Consider the following 16,219-nt stretch of genomic DNA (forward strand, 5'->3'; position numbering starts at 1 on the left):
ACCCAACTCTGCCAAACTGGTGCCAGGGAGGATAGCCCCACAGCACCAGTATAGTAGCTCTCTGCAACTGCCAGTGAAGTCCAAAAAACTGAGGATTGGAGAGAGTGGGCAGGACAATGTGGGGGGCAGGGTTGCTGTCCAGCACTCCACTAAGCCAGAGAGAACATATTCATCTGGAGCTCCTTCTGACTATGCAAAAGTCACTTGGAGCAGAGACCTAGACTAGTGAAGTCTGAATTCCCCAACAAGAGAGGAGGCTAAGAAGATCCTACAAAAGAGAGAGTGAAATGAAAGGAGGTGGGAGGTTTTGTTTCAGTAGTGGGAGGGGGTTCCATTGATGGATGTACTGAAGAGAGATGGTCTATTAAAGGAGATAAGAGCATGATCTGAGGGATTTGGTCCTTGAAAAATCCATTTGTCCTACTTAAGGGGAAGAGAATTGGAACTTCTTAAGAGTAACTGGCACCTGAGAGTGAGAGAACATGGACCCAGGAAGATTTTAAGGCAAACAAAGGTGGGGGGAAATTAACCAGTGAAGGGTACAGATGAGTAGTGGGCTGCATAATCAGACATGGTGAAGGAAATGTCTTCTCTGACACCTGTAGAGATGGTATTATTGTTCTGGGAATAAGGTACAACAGAAAAGGAAACTTCACAAAGCAGACTCTACAAGGCAGTGGCAGAAGCTGCCTTGAGGAAAGAACTAGAATGGATACCCAAAAGTTTTTGTTACATAAGGAATTCAGAAAACATAAAGAGACTAGACAATTATAGGAGTCATAAATCAGAGAATGAAGGTTTAGAGTACTAGGCAGAGAGAAAAATAAAACCCTCAATATATAATACACAAGTCTGGCTAAACAAATTCTCACATTAGCCATGACCAAAAATTTATCTTTGCATTTTAATTTTATCACAACTCCATGAGGAGATGAGTGGCCTATTTCATCTTCATTCTTCTGGTTCCTGGTTTATCATGTTGATCAGAGGTCAACAGTCTTTCAGAATTGTTTTTGCTCCATTATGGTATCAGTGTACAAATTGTTCTCCTCTCAGTCAAACAGATTTCTACTTTCTTTCCTCCCCCTTCAAATGGTCCTGTTGATTAGTTTTTAAAATTTTGGTTTTGTGCTCTTTTCAAAAAGGTCTGTCTTTCTTTCTCTCTCTCTCTCTCTCTCTCTCTCTCTCTCTCTCTCTCTCTCTCTCTCTCTCTCTCTCTCTCTCTCTCTCTCTCCATTAATTAGCCTCTCTGTCAGCTTGCCTGTCCTTTGGAAACCATTAATAGTAGACAAACTTTTTAGTATCAAAAGTCTTTACTTCTTAAAAACTAATAATAATAATGAGTAAATAACTCATTGAACTTGTTCCTCTGACAAGACAGGTTAATGACAATCTATGTGCCTCACATTTCCTCTCATTTGAATTTGGCTCATTCCTAAGTTTTCCTTTCAACTTCCCAATACGCATTTGAATAGACATGAAATGTATCATTTTGCATGAAAAGACAAGAAAAGGAACTCATACGCTGTTTTATTCCTTCCCAACCCTCAGATTTCTTATCTACTCAGAAACAAACTCCCATGATCATCATCAGTGGAGTTGCTGTAGAGTGAATGGCCCTCAGAACCTCACGGAAAGCAGTGTCTCTAACTGCTCATTCGCTTACAAAGGCATCCATGCATCCAGACTGCAGAACATTCTCAGCTGCCAACTCTCCAGCTGTACACTTCAAGCAGCATTCCTGGGTTGCCAAGGATCCCACAGGTCCTGCCTGACTCTGAAGTTCTTTCCTACTTAGCTGGCAAAACACTAATACTTCATCATCAACTCCACATTACTACTAACTCTCTGACACTATGGAAGCTCCTATCTATCACAAATCCCTTCTCATTTCCTATTTTGTACATATACTGTGGGCCTGTAGCATCATGAGAAAGTTTCTCTTCTTTTATAATGAAATCCAGTTCTTTCCTAAAGTCACATGTCCAGTGTGTTTGAATGATGAGGCTGGAGCACAGACTGCAGAATTAAGAAGAAAGTGAGAGGAAGGGAAGAAGAGCTACTGATTATAGATGAAAGCATTCTTAAGGAGTTGAGCAACAAAAGGGAGAAAAGATGCTAGATGATGTAGTGGGGATTGATAAACAGATATATCAATGAGGTTTAAAGGAACTGGGAAGACGTGAGCATGTTGGTAGGCAGCAGGGAAGCAAACAACAGACAAAGAGCAATTGAAGATGAGTGTGACAGGAAGCGATAGAGGGGAAACCTACTAATGAGATAGAAGGGCATCACATGCATGTGGAGAAGTTTACCTTGGCAAGGAGAAAGGGGTAAGACAGTAGTAGAAGGTATCTGGTAGCTCTGTTCAATCCCTACACAAAGATCTAGAAAATGCACCAGAACAAGTCCTGATTAGGAAATTCAAGAAAATAATCACAGGGAGCCTATTTTTCAAGCCCAAGGTAAAACAGAAAGATAGAGGAAGGTGGATCTTGGGAAACATAGTATGGTCAGAATATCTCATAGAATATTCTGATTCTATGGTGGTAAAAGAAATGTAAGTGCAAGAAGAGGTCCTAAACTCATGTGGGATACCATAATATGGTATAAGATGAGATGCCAAATGGCAGTTGTCACTCACTACAGAATTCTGAAGTCATAGATCCAAGGCACACTAAGGAGAGGACCTGTGCCTAGAGCAGTATTTCCTGGGAAGGAGTGGTGATGGATCCTGGGATCTGCAATGAGCAAGGAACCTAGTTCAGAAATAAGTAGTAGCTGTGTAGACAGGAACAGAGCAGGGTCTCAATTCTAATACCCAGCCCAATCTGAAGCCTATAATAGAATAACCAGGCATTTCTCACCCAGTATTCACTTGGATTCCAGAAAGTCTCCAGAAACTTGTTATCCTACAAGATACCTCAGCTCTGAAACTCATGCCTCTTCATTATTGTCTGACCTTGAGGGCCCTCAGAGTGGAGAGGGGAGGGTAGGCAGAGAGATCTCCTCCATAGCCTCCATTAAAAGAAGGGGCCCAGGGCAGCCATCTCTCCAATCTCCACCCAGCTGTAGGACTTATCATGACTGCCAACAGGCATCTGACCCACCCCACCCCCAAACTGCTTCTTTTTTGTGCATTGTCTCACTCTGTTAGACTATGGGCTCCTTCAAGGCTGAGGGACTTATGAGAAAGAAAACTAGCCACATTCAGAGGAAGAAATGTGGGAGGAGAAACACAGAAGAAAAACAACTGCTTGAATGCATGGGCCGTTGGGAATATTATTGGGGATGTAGACACTAAACTATCACTCTAGTCCAACTATCAATAATATGGAATTAGGTCTTAATCAATGATACATGTAAAACCCACTGGAATTGTGCGTTGGCTAAGGGGTGTTGGGGGGAGAAGGAAAGAACATGAAATATGTAACTATGGTAAAATATTCAAAATAAAAATCTTAAAAAAAAGAAAACTACATTTATAGTAGATATCCATAGCTTTGTTTCATTTTGATATTGGAAAAAAAATCACAGAAATATAACCAGAAAAGAGGTAAATATTAGAGCTCATATCTTAGAATTACCAGAGATCTCATAGGACACTGAGTCCAAAATCCTATAATAATATGCAGACATTCCCTGTACAGCAAAGGAAAAAAAGTGGTTATCTGGGCAATAGTGCAAATACTTTCAATGACAGAGATCTAATACTAAACTAGTAAGATTGTCCATTTAAATTAATTTAATTACTGGAAAGTTTTTTTTTAAACTGATGTAATCTGAATGCAAGTCAAAGGATACTGTTTTTTTCTTAATTCTCTTCATTTTTAATGTGTCTTCTTCCACAATATGACAAATATGGGAGTATATTTTGTTTTGTTTGATAGCACAATAACAATAAAAAACCAATAACAAAGGTCTAAATGTTTCAGGGATAAGGAAGGCATGCAGAGAAGGAAAGCATGTAGAAATCAAAATGTTAGAAAATGAATAGCAAAATATATTTTCACATGTAATTGGGAGAAAAATAAAACATTACTAAAAAAGAAACAAAAACACTATGTTTCTTTGTACCCTCAGCTCCTAGCACTCAAACTGCAGAGCCTACAATTGTCTATCCCTGAATCTACAGGACTTCCTAGCTGGCTAATAATGATGGCTAAGGTAAGGAGTCATCTCCCAGAACTTATAACTAGGGATAGCTCCACAGAAGAACTACTCAAATTAAAACAGGGCCAGGAATTGTATAACTCAAATAAGAATGGCAATAAAACAGACTTTGCATCAGATCAGACCAGTTCATGAACAGTGAAAGTTTGTCAAGTACCCAGACATCCCCAAGATCCTGGAATAATACAACATTTAATATCTACAAAAGGAGGAGCAGAAGAACCAAAGTGGACAAAAACCCAGCCCAAACATTCCTTTCAGAAGTACATAGAGCCCAGCCCTAACATAAAGTCCAAACAAAAATACCACCATGAAGTTATGGTGACAGGAACGTCAGGCACAAAATCAAAGAAAATGACTGAAATAACTAAATGTATACCCTTGAAGAAAAACACAATTTGGGCAATAGACTAACCAGAATTCCTGGAAAAAATGAAGTTTTTTTCTTAAGCTAAAAATGATTTTAAAAGCAAAATGAAAGCGCTAAAGGGGGAAAAAAATGGGAAAAGAAATTAAAGTGATGGAAGAATGATTTGGAAAGGGAATTAACAACTTGGAAAAAGAGGTACAAATGCTTATCCAAGGGAGGAAAAGTGACCAGAAGAAGCCAGTGCTCTATAAGAGAAAAAGAAATGTTCAAAAGAAAAGCCAAAAGAATGAAAAAATGGGGAAGGAAGGGGCTTTGTATCTCCTAACAAAAACTGACCTGAAGGCCAAATAAATAAATAAATAAATTGCTGGGTTATCTGAACACCAAAAAGAACCTAGTCACCATTTTTCAAGAAATCTTTAAACTACCCAAATGTCTTAGAATAAGAGGGCAAAGTGGAAATAGAAAGAAACTTTTTGCTTATTTACTGAAAGAAAAATATAAAATCTAAAATAATAACTCCTAAGAACATGGCAGCCAAAACCCAGAACTTCCAGGTCAATGGAAAAAAAAAAAATACTGGAGTTAGCCAAAAACTTGACAACAGCAAAAAAAGATCAACTACTAAGGAGCCATAGTCAGGATCATATCTTATTTATCAAGCACCACTATAAAGGAGTAGAGAACTTGGAATACGGTATTCTAAAAAACAAAAGACCCAGGTTTAACAACCAAGAATAATTTTTCCAGAAAAACTGTGTATAATCCTAAAAGGAAGATGTGGCATCCCAGGTATATTCTAATCTTGAAAGTATTATTGATGTATTAATATGGTAACCCATGTGTTCATGTACCAGACTCATGGTCATATTATTTCTTGATCATTGTATTTAATTGATGCTCTATTAATTCTGACCCCCCTCCAAACCTACAGTTCAAAGGTCAGGAGAATTCCTGGGCAGGGCATTAGCTGCCACAGGGTCCTAGCTCCTAATTTGACAGGCCAGATTCCCTACCAGGTCACATGATTGATTAACCTCCTCCTCTTTTGATCTTGTGGTGGTCAATTGAGTCAATATTAAATAACATGCCGTGTCACATGTTCATCAGCTACCTCCCATTCCCCATTCCTTGATTCTCCAATAAAAGGTTGGAGATGTATGTAGCTTTCTCTCTCTTCTACCATCAGAGGAGCACATAAGATGAAAGCCATGTTCTGGAATTGAAGCCTTTGTCTCTGAGTTTTTCTTCCTTTGTTGTGTTCCCTCTCTCTCTATCCCCTTTACCCATTTCCCCTCATTTCTAACTCTCCTTCTCTGGTGTCCACCCATGAATATATTAATTTGTGGCTGCAGGCAGTCACAAAATTCAATGAAATAAAGGACTTCCAAACATTCCCAATGAAAAAGCCAAAGCTGTGCAGATATAAAAAAAAAACATACAAAGGCAAATACAAGCAAGCCATGTTAAAGGACTAAATAAGGGCCAACTGGTTACATTTTAATATGGAGAGGGTGATTCATGTATCTTCTCAGAATGCTATTCAACACCCACAGCGAGAGTCTAACGAGACAGAGGACCAATAAGTCACAGAATAGGTTGGGACTTGTATTACTTGTGGAGGAAGCTACCTATACCTAGGGAATCAAGTGACAGAATTAAAAAATAAAACAAAAAACACCCTCCTGATTTGTTTTTTAATTTATGATTTCACAAACTGCACTGTCCTATAAAAGCCCATGCTTGTACTGATTTTGCATATTTTTCTTGTCCTATCAGTTATCCTTCCAAGTCTAATTCAAGCCCCACCTTCTCCATGAAGACCAATCAATTGATCAACATGGATTTATTAACTCCCTATAATGTGCATTTTTCATAAGATGATTAGATTGAGATCTGCATTATCATACAGCTAGTATGAACCTGATATGCTTTCATGATAACTTTTTAGTACATTTTATTAATCCTTTATTAGCCAACAATAATCCAAACCACTGGAGAAAAGTAAAGAGAACAGACATTTTTCTCACTAATACTGAAAAGCTGAACTTCAACCAAAGTATTAATTTACAAATTGTCACTTATAGCTATAATAGACACATAAAAACAACAGCAGTAAACCTTTTTTAAATGCACACACACCAAAAAAAAAGTATGAAAAGGGCTATTAACAAATAGAGCAGTTTTCTTAATAGCTTACTAATTTACTACATATCACTCTCTTTTTTTAAACCCTGAACTTCTGTCTTAGAATCAATACTAAGTATTGATTCCAAGGCAGCAGAGTAGAGAGGACTAGGCAGTTGGGTTAAGTGACTTACCCAGAGTCACACAGCTAATAAGTATTTGAGGCCAGATTTGAACTTGGGTTTTCCTGACTCCAGGCCCTGCACCTTATCCTTTGTATCATGTAATTGCCTACCCATGCCATTACTTTTCTATTAAAAGACAACTCAGCATTTATTGAGCATCAAATTGTACCCTCCCCCAAGGTTATTCTTTCACTATGCATGAATGGTGGGGTGAATAGTACAAAGGATACTCAAGTAACTTACTATTTAATGACTCTGGACCTTCTCTACAACAGACAATCCAAACCACTTCTCTCACAATTACTTTCAAATTTCACTTAAGCTATGCCAAGAACACACAGACTAGAGATGTCCTGTACTTATCAGGCAGACCCACCTCCAAATGCAGGAGCCCTGTTCTCAACCTTACTCCATATGCAGGTCCTGCTTTTGTACCTTTTCTGACCCAAATTACCAAAAGACCTTCCCCTTCTATCCAATTGTCTAGGCCAGTGATGGCCAGCAGGCCAGATGAGGCCCCCTAAAATGTTCTATCTAGCCCTGGGACATTATTCCTAATCTGACGAATACAATGAGTAGGATACAATACCATGAAACTTGGAAAGAGTTGCCTTAGAAACAGACTGACAGATGAGCGTTTCCTTTCCTTTGGCCCCATCTTTAAAAAGTTTGCCCATCACTGGCCTAGGTACCAAACCTATGGCACACCTGCCAGAAGGAGCTGCTCCCCTCCCCCTCTCCACGTGTTCCTGAGGACATTTCTCCCATCACCCACCCCTCTGCCCAGCAATTCAATGGGAGCACTCCCTCCCTCCCCAATCTGGGGTAAAGCAGGGCAGCTTGTATTCGGTGTGAAGGTTGCAGTTTGGTCTCTCAGTCTCCAAAAGGTTTGTCATCACTGGTCAAAGTCATCCATCATCCTCTGAGGGGTCAGTTGAAGCCTCCCTTCCACAAAAGCCCTCCTTAAGCAAACAACTCAACACACAGCCTACATAAAAATTATTTTAAATATAAAAATAAAAATGTTAGATATCACATCATTAATTCAAAAAAGTTCTATAAAGAAACTATAATTGAAAGGAAATTTAAATAATCTAAACAATAAATGTGAGGCAAAATACATGGACAATATACAGGTTAAAAACTACTCAGTAAGTCCAAGCTGCATACCATAAAATTACTGGTTTTTTAATAATAGGAACCAAAGATTTTATGCTAAACTTCTACCACAGTGAGGGCTGAGAACAGGTGGGCCTGGTGGAAGCCTCAAATCACACAGAACACAGGCAACTCAAGTAGCTCTCTATTAATATAAAGCACAAAAAAGGTAAAGGCTACCAAAATACAACTAAAAGGCTAATTGAGGCAATACTGTAAAGGCAAGGACAAAGTTAAAACTTAGCTTTCTGCTTAAAAAAAAAAACACCAGAAGATCCCTTTGTAAATACTTTCCAGAAAACTCTATATTGAATAAATGCTTATTATTTTCATGAACAAAGTTAAGTCTTTCTATCTCTCCCTGCCTCTGGGGACAAAATGGGAACTCTTAAAGCAGTTAGTAGCTCCAGAAAACATAAAGAATTGGGGCTGGAATCATAAATATCTGAGTTCAAATTCGAGCTTGGACACTAACTAGCTGTGTGACTGAGCAAGTCACTTAGCCTGTAAATGAATTTTCCCATCTATCAAGTAGAGAAAATAATAGCACAGGCTCCCATAACTGTTATGAGCTAAAATGAGGCATCAACCACCAATCAACAAACATTTTTCAGGCAGATGATGATGATGATGATGTTGATGAAGAGGAGGAGGAGGAGGAGGAGGAGGAGGAGGAAGAGGAAGAAGAAGAAGAAGCAACAGCAGTAGCACTGGGGATACAAGGAAAGGTAAATATAAAGCACTATAATAGACTTTAAAGCACAACATAAAGGCAAGCTCTTGTTATTTAAATCGAATTGCTGATGACTCAATCTAAAACATATAGCCAGAATAATCAAGAAATTATTACTTTCCTAAGTTAAGGAAAGAAGATATTTTACATGACAAGTATTTCTGGCAAATAAAGAACTTTAATACAATTTTTCTTCAGGCTTTTAGCCTGAAGTTAGTAATCACAAAAAGAAAAGAAAAAGATCTTAAAATGTCCTAATTGTCCCACTGCATACCCTTTCCTTTATTGCTAGATTATCAGACATAATGTGTCCTTAATGATAATCTGTTGCATGTTATTTCTGACAAAGCAGGAACTGCAATCTTCAAGCAGAATACAGAATAAACTAGAGTAGAAGTGGGATAGATGGATGATAGATTGAAGGATACATGAAAGGCAATATGTTGAACACTTTTCTGAGGGATTTTCTGGCACCATGACAAAGAATATTCCTTAACTCTGACTTTTTTAATGTGTTTCATTCATTACTTTAGAACAGTTCTATAAAGAAAGCTATCAGCTTCTGTTCAAATAGCATATTTAAACAGGAAATATTTTAACAAACTTTAAAGGTCTTTTATCCACAGATTTTGGTATATAAAATTTATCCTAAGGAGAAGGTCTGATGCCTTGTATCCTGACATGGAGGTGACTCTGGGTTCTTGAAAGTTTTGCCAGCAAAGTACAAGTCCTAAGGGGTTCAATCATACTTGAAAGGCTTCAAAAGTAGAATACTAACTTTCTGAAAGAACAGGCTAACTAAATATACATAGGCTTGTCATCAATGGGCTGGCCAGTTAGTGATAGATTCTTTGGTCTTGTTAATCCAAGAGTCAAAGAAAAATACAAAATGATTCTCAGTCCTATACATTAACCTTCCCCTTTTTTTAGGTAGAGTGGCAGAGAGACAGAAGGGTGAGCAAAGGGAGTTAAGAATCCTATTTTTAAGATCATCTATAAACAGTAATAGCTTCTGATAGTCCAAATGCAAGTCCCTGTCTAGTAATCAAGTGGACATTTGACTAAGATGGTTAACTAATTTTTGATAGTCTCTCTATAAAAGAAATCAGTAAAAAAAAAAGAATCAGGCATCCTTAAGTAACATTATCAATGACATTTGATTACTTTGTAGTATAATGCTCAAAATTATCTGCAAAAAGAGCACTATAAAAATAACGAAACTTATGCAATATCTATTGTAGAAGACAAACTGGTAGGGTTCTACAGGGAATTCAGAACCTTATAAATGAAATCAAAATCTACTTTTAAGTTTATTTCAATGCAAAGGTGGAAATAGGCAAGGATGCAAAAAAAAATTATTGGAAAATAGGAGTAAGGAGTAAGGAAGGAACTCACAAGACATTTGGACCATCACTGGCTAGGAAAAGTTCTGAAAAGCCATTAAGAGATTACAAACTGGAAAAAAAATAGCAGGAAGTGCTGGACATGGCAAGCACCAGTGTCATCATGAAAGATGTAAATGATTACATGTTAACAGGCAGGAAAACAAGCTGTTAATAATGTGGGAGTCATTCCTGAATTAGTTATGTACAGTCACACCTTCTACTCTCCAAAAAGCAAAGCTCAAAATGAAAATAAGACATGTTGTACAATTAAAACAACTTCAACATGGCCTATTTAAATAAGTTACTACCATTGAAAAGTAGGAAATGGATGGAGAAAGTACATTAATACAAATTTTAATAGGTTAAGCTTCCTGGACAAAATTATTAAATCAACTGCTATCACAGAGACTAAAAAGGCCTAAAAATTATTTAGTAAATACAATCTACTTCCCTGGCAGAAGTTCAGATTTATATGTACTTATGAAATCTTACAGAGAAGGATAATGAAAATCATGGTTTTTTTTTTTCATGGAAAAGGAAGGAAAAGCAAGACTTTAAAAAAGTATGTCAGGAGATTCAACTGAATGGAAGTAAAGACATTTAGAATACAAGTAGGAGGAAGAGAGCAGAAATGAAAAAGAGAGAAGACTTGTCAAGATTTCTTTTAACAAAGTTATTATTTCATTATCAAGGACAGTAGGACTACTACACTTGCCAGCTGTAAGATCCCAGACCAAGTCATGCTTATAGAGAAATTTAAAATAAATGCTTCTAAATAACAAAGAAGGGAAGAGCAGCTGGATTAGGCCAAACACACAAGGAAAAGATGAATACAGTAGACAAAAAGGTGAATTAACAAGCAATTGTTAAGAGCCTACAGTACTATCTGTAATTCTAGGTCATGGAGTCAACCATATAGAGGGCTAGACATTTTCTTCAATCTGAAGCCCTTTCCACTTAATCCCTAAGTTCTTTTTCTATTTGTTCCAACCCTGACTTTCTAGTGTGTTTACACATTCCCCTCACTTTCACATTCCAGCTATTGACTTGCTGTTTCCTGATCATTTCATATCTTTTGCCTCCTTGCTTTTGTCCAAACTACTCATGCCCGGTATGTTCTCGTCCCTCAGTCCTTCTCAAAATCCATAGCTTTCTTTAAAGCTCAGCTCAGTTACTACCATCACTACACAAGGCCTTTCCTGATTTCCCCAATAAATTCCCTTCCTTACCCAAAATTAGTTAGCATTTACATTTTGTGTTTACTTGTCCATATCCATACTACATACACCTCTTCCTCCTTTGTATACAACATAAGCTCCTGGAGCAAAGGCCTATTTCTGCCTGTATATCTGCAAGGGTCTACTAAGGCCTTGCCCAAATCTTGCCTCTGGCCCAAATTTGTGAATGCTGTCATCAAAAGGGAGCACTAGGTATGGAAACTCCCTCCAACAACTTATATACTGTTATCACAAGCAACTAAATCTTAGAAGTTGTCTTAGAGAGGACAAGTGACTCACTTAGGATGACAAAGGCAGGGTGTACAAGAGAAGAGAATGGACCCAGAATGTCTTGACTCTGAGGCAGGCACTCTACATACCACACAACATTGCCTCTCTTGCCTTGCACATAGCAAGTGCTTAATTTTAACAAGTTTAATATACACTGATTGAATAAAATCTTTGTTCAATTGATTTCAATTATGATTTTAAACACACAATAGAAATGTTATAGCTTCCACAAAGTTTCTTGATTAAATTTTCTATCAGAATTCAACTTCTTTCATGTAATCAGAGATAAGCCAACAGGAGGTACCAAATAACTTCCAGCACTTCCCATCTGTTATGATGAATTTAGATGTGGCAAAAACCTTATTCAAAAATAATGTCTTAAGGAGGCGGCAAGGTGACTCAGTGGATTGAGAATCAGGCCTGAAGATGGGAGGTCCTGGGTTCAAACCTAGCCTCAGACACTTCCTAACTGTGTGAACCTGGGCAAAATACTTAGTGCCACCATTGCCTAGCCTTTATTGCTCTTCTGAAAATAATGAATTAAGAAATGAAGTTATTTTACTCACTTACTTCTATTTGATCCCTAAAGCATAGGCATTACTAAGATTTAGCAGGAACAGACTGGATTTGTGCTGTATATTTCATATAGAAGAAATTTCTCATATCATATAGGACATCAAAAAAGCCAATCCTTTAATTCAAAATTATTATCCTGTAGCTTCTTAACTATCGAAGGCAAAATATATCAAGGGCAGTTGACACAGGTTTAGTATAGATGGCAAAGTGAAAGCCATTTAAGTATAAATGCAGAACATAGAAAATTTCTATTCACAGCATGCACTAATTGTATATAAGCCATTTTCACTGGCAAAAATGGACCCAACAACAAAACCCTTTATCTGCTCCTACACTGTACAAGTAAGCAATTTTAGTAAATAAAAAGTTGGTAATCATCACTAACCAATTTGAACTACCTATAATTCTAAGTTTTATAGTCGAGTACAAATCAATCAAATACTGGAAAAAGTAAGAAAAGAAAACCTGAAAATCGGTCTAAAAAGTAAGAAAAGAAACCTGAAAATCAGTCCATGTCTATTCTGCTTATTTAGCTAGAAGCAAAAGTATATTTCATCAGTTTACAAAATTACATCAGATTACAAAGAAATTTCTCCCCAAAGAAAACTTGCCTGGAAACTAGCAAACAAAAGGAATGACAACAAAGCAAGGCTAACTCACCCGCTCTGTAGCTGTCTCCTCTCCAGGAAGGTATGCAGCACAGGCTATCTCCACCGCAGCAGAGCTGGTGGGAGAATCCGTAGTAGAAGATGACCGAGGCCGGCCCGACTGCGCCACCATGGGGATCTCTTGGCCAGATTTGCGGTTGATCTGAGGGCTGCCCTTTGGGGCGTCTGGCTTGCCCCGTCTGCTGTGCAAGCTGGTGCCTCTCTTCATCTTAGGGGGCACACGGATCTGCTGCAGTACTCGATTCAGAGCTGTAGGGTGGGTGGAGACACCATCAATGTCAGCACAGGAAGTCTGGCTTTCCAGATCCATCTCAGGCTCAGCATCAGCCTGGACTTGCTGCACATCATGAGGAGACACTGAAGATCTCCTGCGCTGGTGCTGGAAGAGGTGCTTCAAGCCTTGGCCAATCACGTTAATGTTCTCCAAAGCATTGTGGGTCATTTTAGACAATTTCTGCTCTGCTTCAGGTGCCTTTCTGGCCTCTGGATCTTGGGATTTGCCTCCAGGATCTGGATCATCATATAACTGTTCATTGCCAGAAGGCTCCATTAGCACACTCTGACTAGGCTTATTTGCAAACTCATAAATACAGATGTTGCCTGTCTTTAAATTGTTTTTTGTTTAATACACATCAATACTGTCAACCAATTGGGTGGGCAACTGCTTCAACTGTGACTACACATGCAGCTGTGCGACGGAGATCTCATGCTTATCTAATGTTTAAAAAAAAAAAGCTGATATTATAAATCCATGCAAAAAATTACTGGGTTAAATTAAAATAGAAACATGCTACTTGCCAAAATAATGTGTATTATCATCAAGCCATCCTCAATAAGGAGATTAAATAATAGATTTCCAAATTGCATATAATGAAATTATGAAAAAACTCTCTATTCTCTAGCACAAGAGAAAAGGTCCAAAGCAAAAGCGGGGTGGGGGAGGAGAGCAACATTAAAATATCTTTTCTTTTTAATTTGTAGAGAACTAGATACTAGAGGGACCATTTCAAGTGTTTGTGACATAAGAGTAGCTGAAAGAAAAGCTACCTCATGAAGTCAAGTAGATTAGATTATCCATAATAGGTATAATATTTAAACAGAAACCTCTCCCATCATAACTTCAGTTAATTATCAAATATGCCATGTCAGCTGAAGAGATTAAAAGATAATAGAAAACATCTACTCAGTCACAAGTTATATGTTTTCCAATAAAATCTTGAGGTGTTCCATATTACCATTCATATTCTTGCACAAAAGATCTTTCTTTACACCATATTACTTAATGGTCTAGGCAGCATCAGCCTCCAGAGATAATAAACCTTCAATTACCACTAGTTATTTGAGAAAGAGGGTGGTGAAAAGCCCTTTTCTTTTAGATTAGCGTACTGTCATGCCTGACAGAAGCTACTTCCACATCCACAAAAGGCTAAAAGGAAAGAAGGCAACCAAGTGAATGGGACTGAGTAGGAAAGTGTCATAGAGGAAAAGGAATAGTCAACTGTAAGTCATGTACTGATATGAAAGATAGGAAACTGAAATGTTAGGTCAGCTAAACTGCCACAAGTTACTGACATTACAAGCAAAAACAAACACATTGTTCAATCTTTGCAGAAGGTGTTCATTTCCACTGATGCTGGTGGAAACATATAACCGACAACTGCAAAAATAAGTTATCAATTTGAGCATGAAGCAGCATTAATGCAGGTAAAACCAGGTGCCATTAGAAATGTAATAATAAATGTTCAGGTTAGACATTTACTTTAATCATCCTTATGTAATATAATGCTGGAAAGCAAAATATCACATAACTTTATTTTAGGAAATTTTGATTTCCATAGTTTTCCTGCAATTGTGTTGGGCATCTCAAAACTTTAACTTTGGTTAAAATAAATAAAGGTTTGCTTTAAGTTCTGTGAAGGCCAGGTATCATATCTATCACCTGAAACATTATCTAGCTTGCTGAGATGCCTGAGCAAATTAGTAATCTAGTATTCATTCCCCACTTTGATATTCTCTGGATGATAGAATAACATGTGTCAAACTGAATACATGTCTTACTCAGACCCTCTAATAGTTCCATTGTTGCCAGGCCTGGAGTGAAACTGTGGAAACTGAGAAATTCAATCCTCCTATTTCCAAACTACTGAAGGAAGAATGAATGTCTCCCCACTTTTCTATCTGCTACTTTCAATGCTATTTTATAATCAAGTTCTCAGCTACATTGGTCCAATCAGGGACCTTTATTTGTATAGTGTGGGCCTCTGAGAAACTCCAATAAGGTCCCAAAGCCTAGGGATCAAACACATGAGGAAATGGAATTGGCATTGTAAACAACCCTTTTGAACTACTGTGGTTCACATGTAAAGAAGTATAATTGCTCCTCAGTTACCTCCCAATATTATAAAAACATATCACTACTATTAACATTAATAATAACAACATATGGTACCTACTATGTGTTAAACACTGTGCTAAGCATTTATAAAAATATCTCATATTATCCTCACAACAATCATGGGAAGTAAGGGCTGTTATTATCCCCATTTTACATTTAAGGAAACTGAGGCAAACAGAAGTTAAGTGATTTGCTCAGGATCACACAGCTATTAAGTATCTTGGGCCAGATCTGAATTCAAGTCTTCCTGACTCCAAGTTCACCAAATGATAAGCCACCTATATTGCTCAAGCCTTCTCATACATTCTTCCCCCCACGGCCGCACTTCTTTTGAGACACGAAGAAGTAGAAGAAATTAGGAAGGCAGAATTGGAAAAATTCCTCCCTATGTCATTAAGATTTTCCTGCTTTCTCACATGAGGCAGGGACAAGGGAGGGATTCAGCAATGGCCATGGAGCTGGGGAGGTAAAGAAATTATACTTCAAAATTTCTCCCCAAATTTCTGGTCCCACTAAAATATTGTTATATTATTTGCTACTTTTAGATTTTCCTTCATTTCAGGGTGTGTTTGTATACACACATGTAATTTTTTCTGATGAGTGAGCATATAAGAGAAAGCCCAGAAAGCAATGTGAATAATTCATGAGGTTAATACTACAAGCCAAGAAAGGACTCAATTTCTATTGAGATTTTCTGGGGCTCCCCATAGGTAGGGAGTTTATTAATACAATAGTATGTATCTAGAATTATGCTTACCTCACTTCCTAAATATTTACATCAATAAATAATTATTAGATTATTTCTGCTTGGCAAAACACTATGAGCTGGTTAAAGACATGAAGCCATGTAGCTCAATATAATCCAGGAAGAGTACTTAACTTCAAAGCCACACTATTTAGTTACTGGGCTAGGACAGAGAGATGAATTTAAAGGTACAGAA

At 37.7% G+C, this 16,219-nt stretch overlaps 1 protein-coding gene across 1 annotated transcript in view; it reads right to left on the reverse strand.

Moving 5' to 3' along the window:
• TMCC1 (transmembrane and coiled-coil domain family 1) overlaps positions 1-13,433 on the reverse strand; it is a 174,302-nt gene extending 160,869 nt beyond the window's left edge. The window contains exon 1 of the mRNA XM_044667367.1: positions 12,876-13,433. Within this exon, the coding sequence (XP_044523302.1) occupies positions 12,876-13,433 (558 nt within the window). The remainder of the gene's footprint in view (positions 1-12,875) is intronic.
• Between the last annotated feature and the right edge of the window lie 2,786 nt (positions 13,434-16,219).

Source organism: Gracilinanus agilis, chromosome 1 (genome assembly GCF_016433145.1).
Source record: "Gracilinanus agilis isolate LMUSP501 chromosome 1, AgileGrace, whole genome shotgun sequence".
In the NCBI taxonomy this organism is placed as follows: domain Eukaryota; kingdom Metazoa; phylum Chordata; class Mammalia; order Didelphimorphia; family Didelphidae; genus Gracilinanus; species Gracilinanus agilis.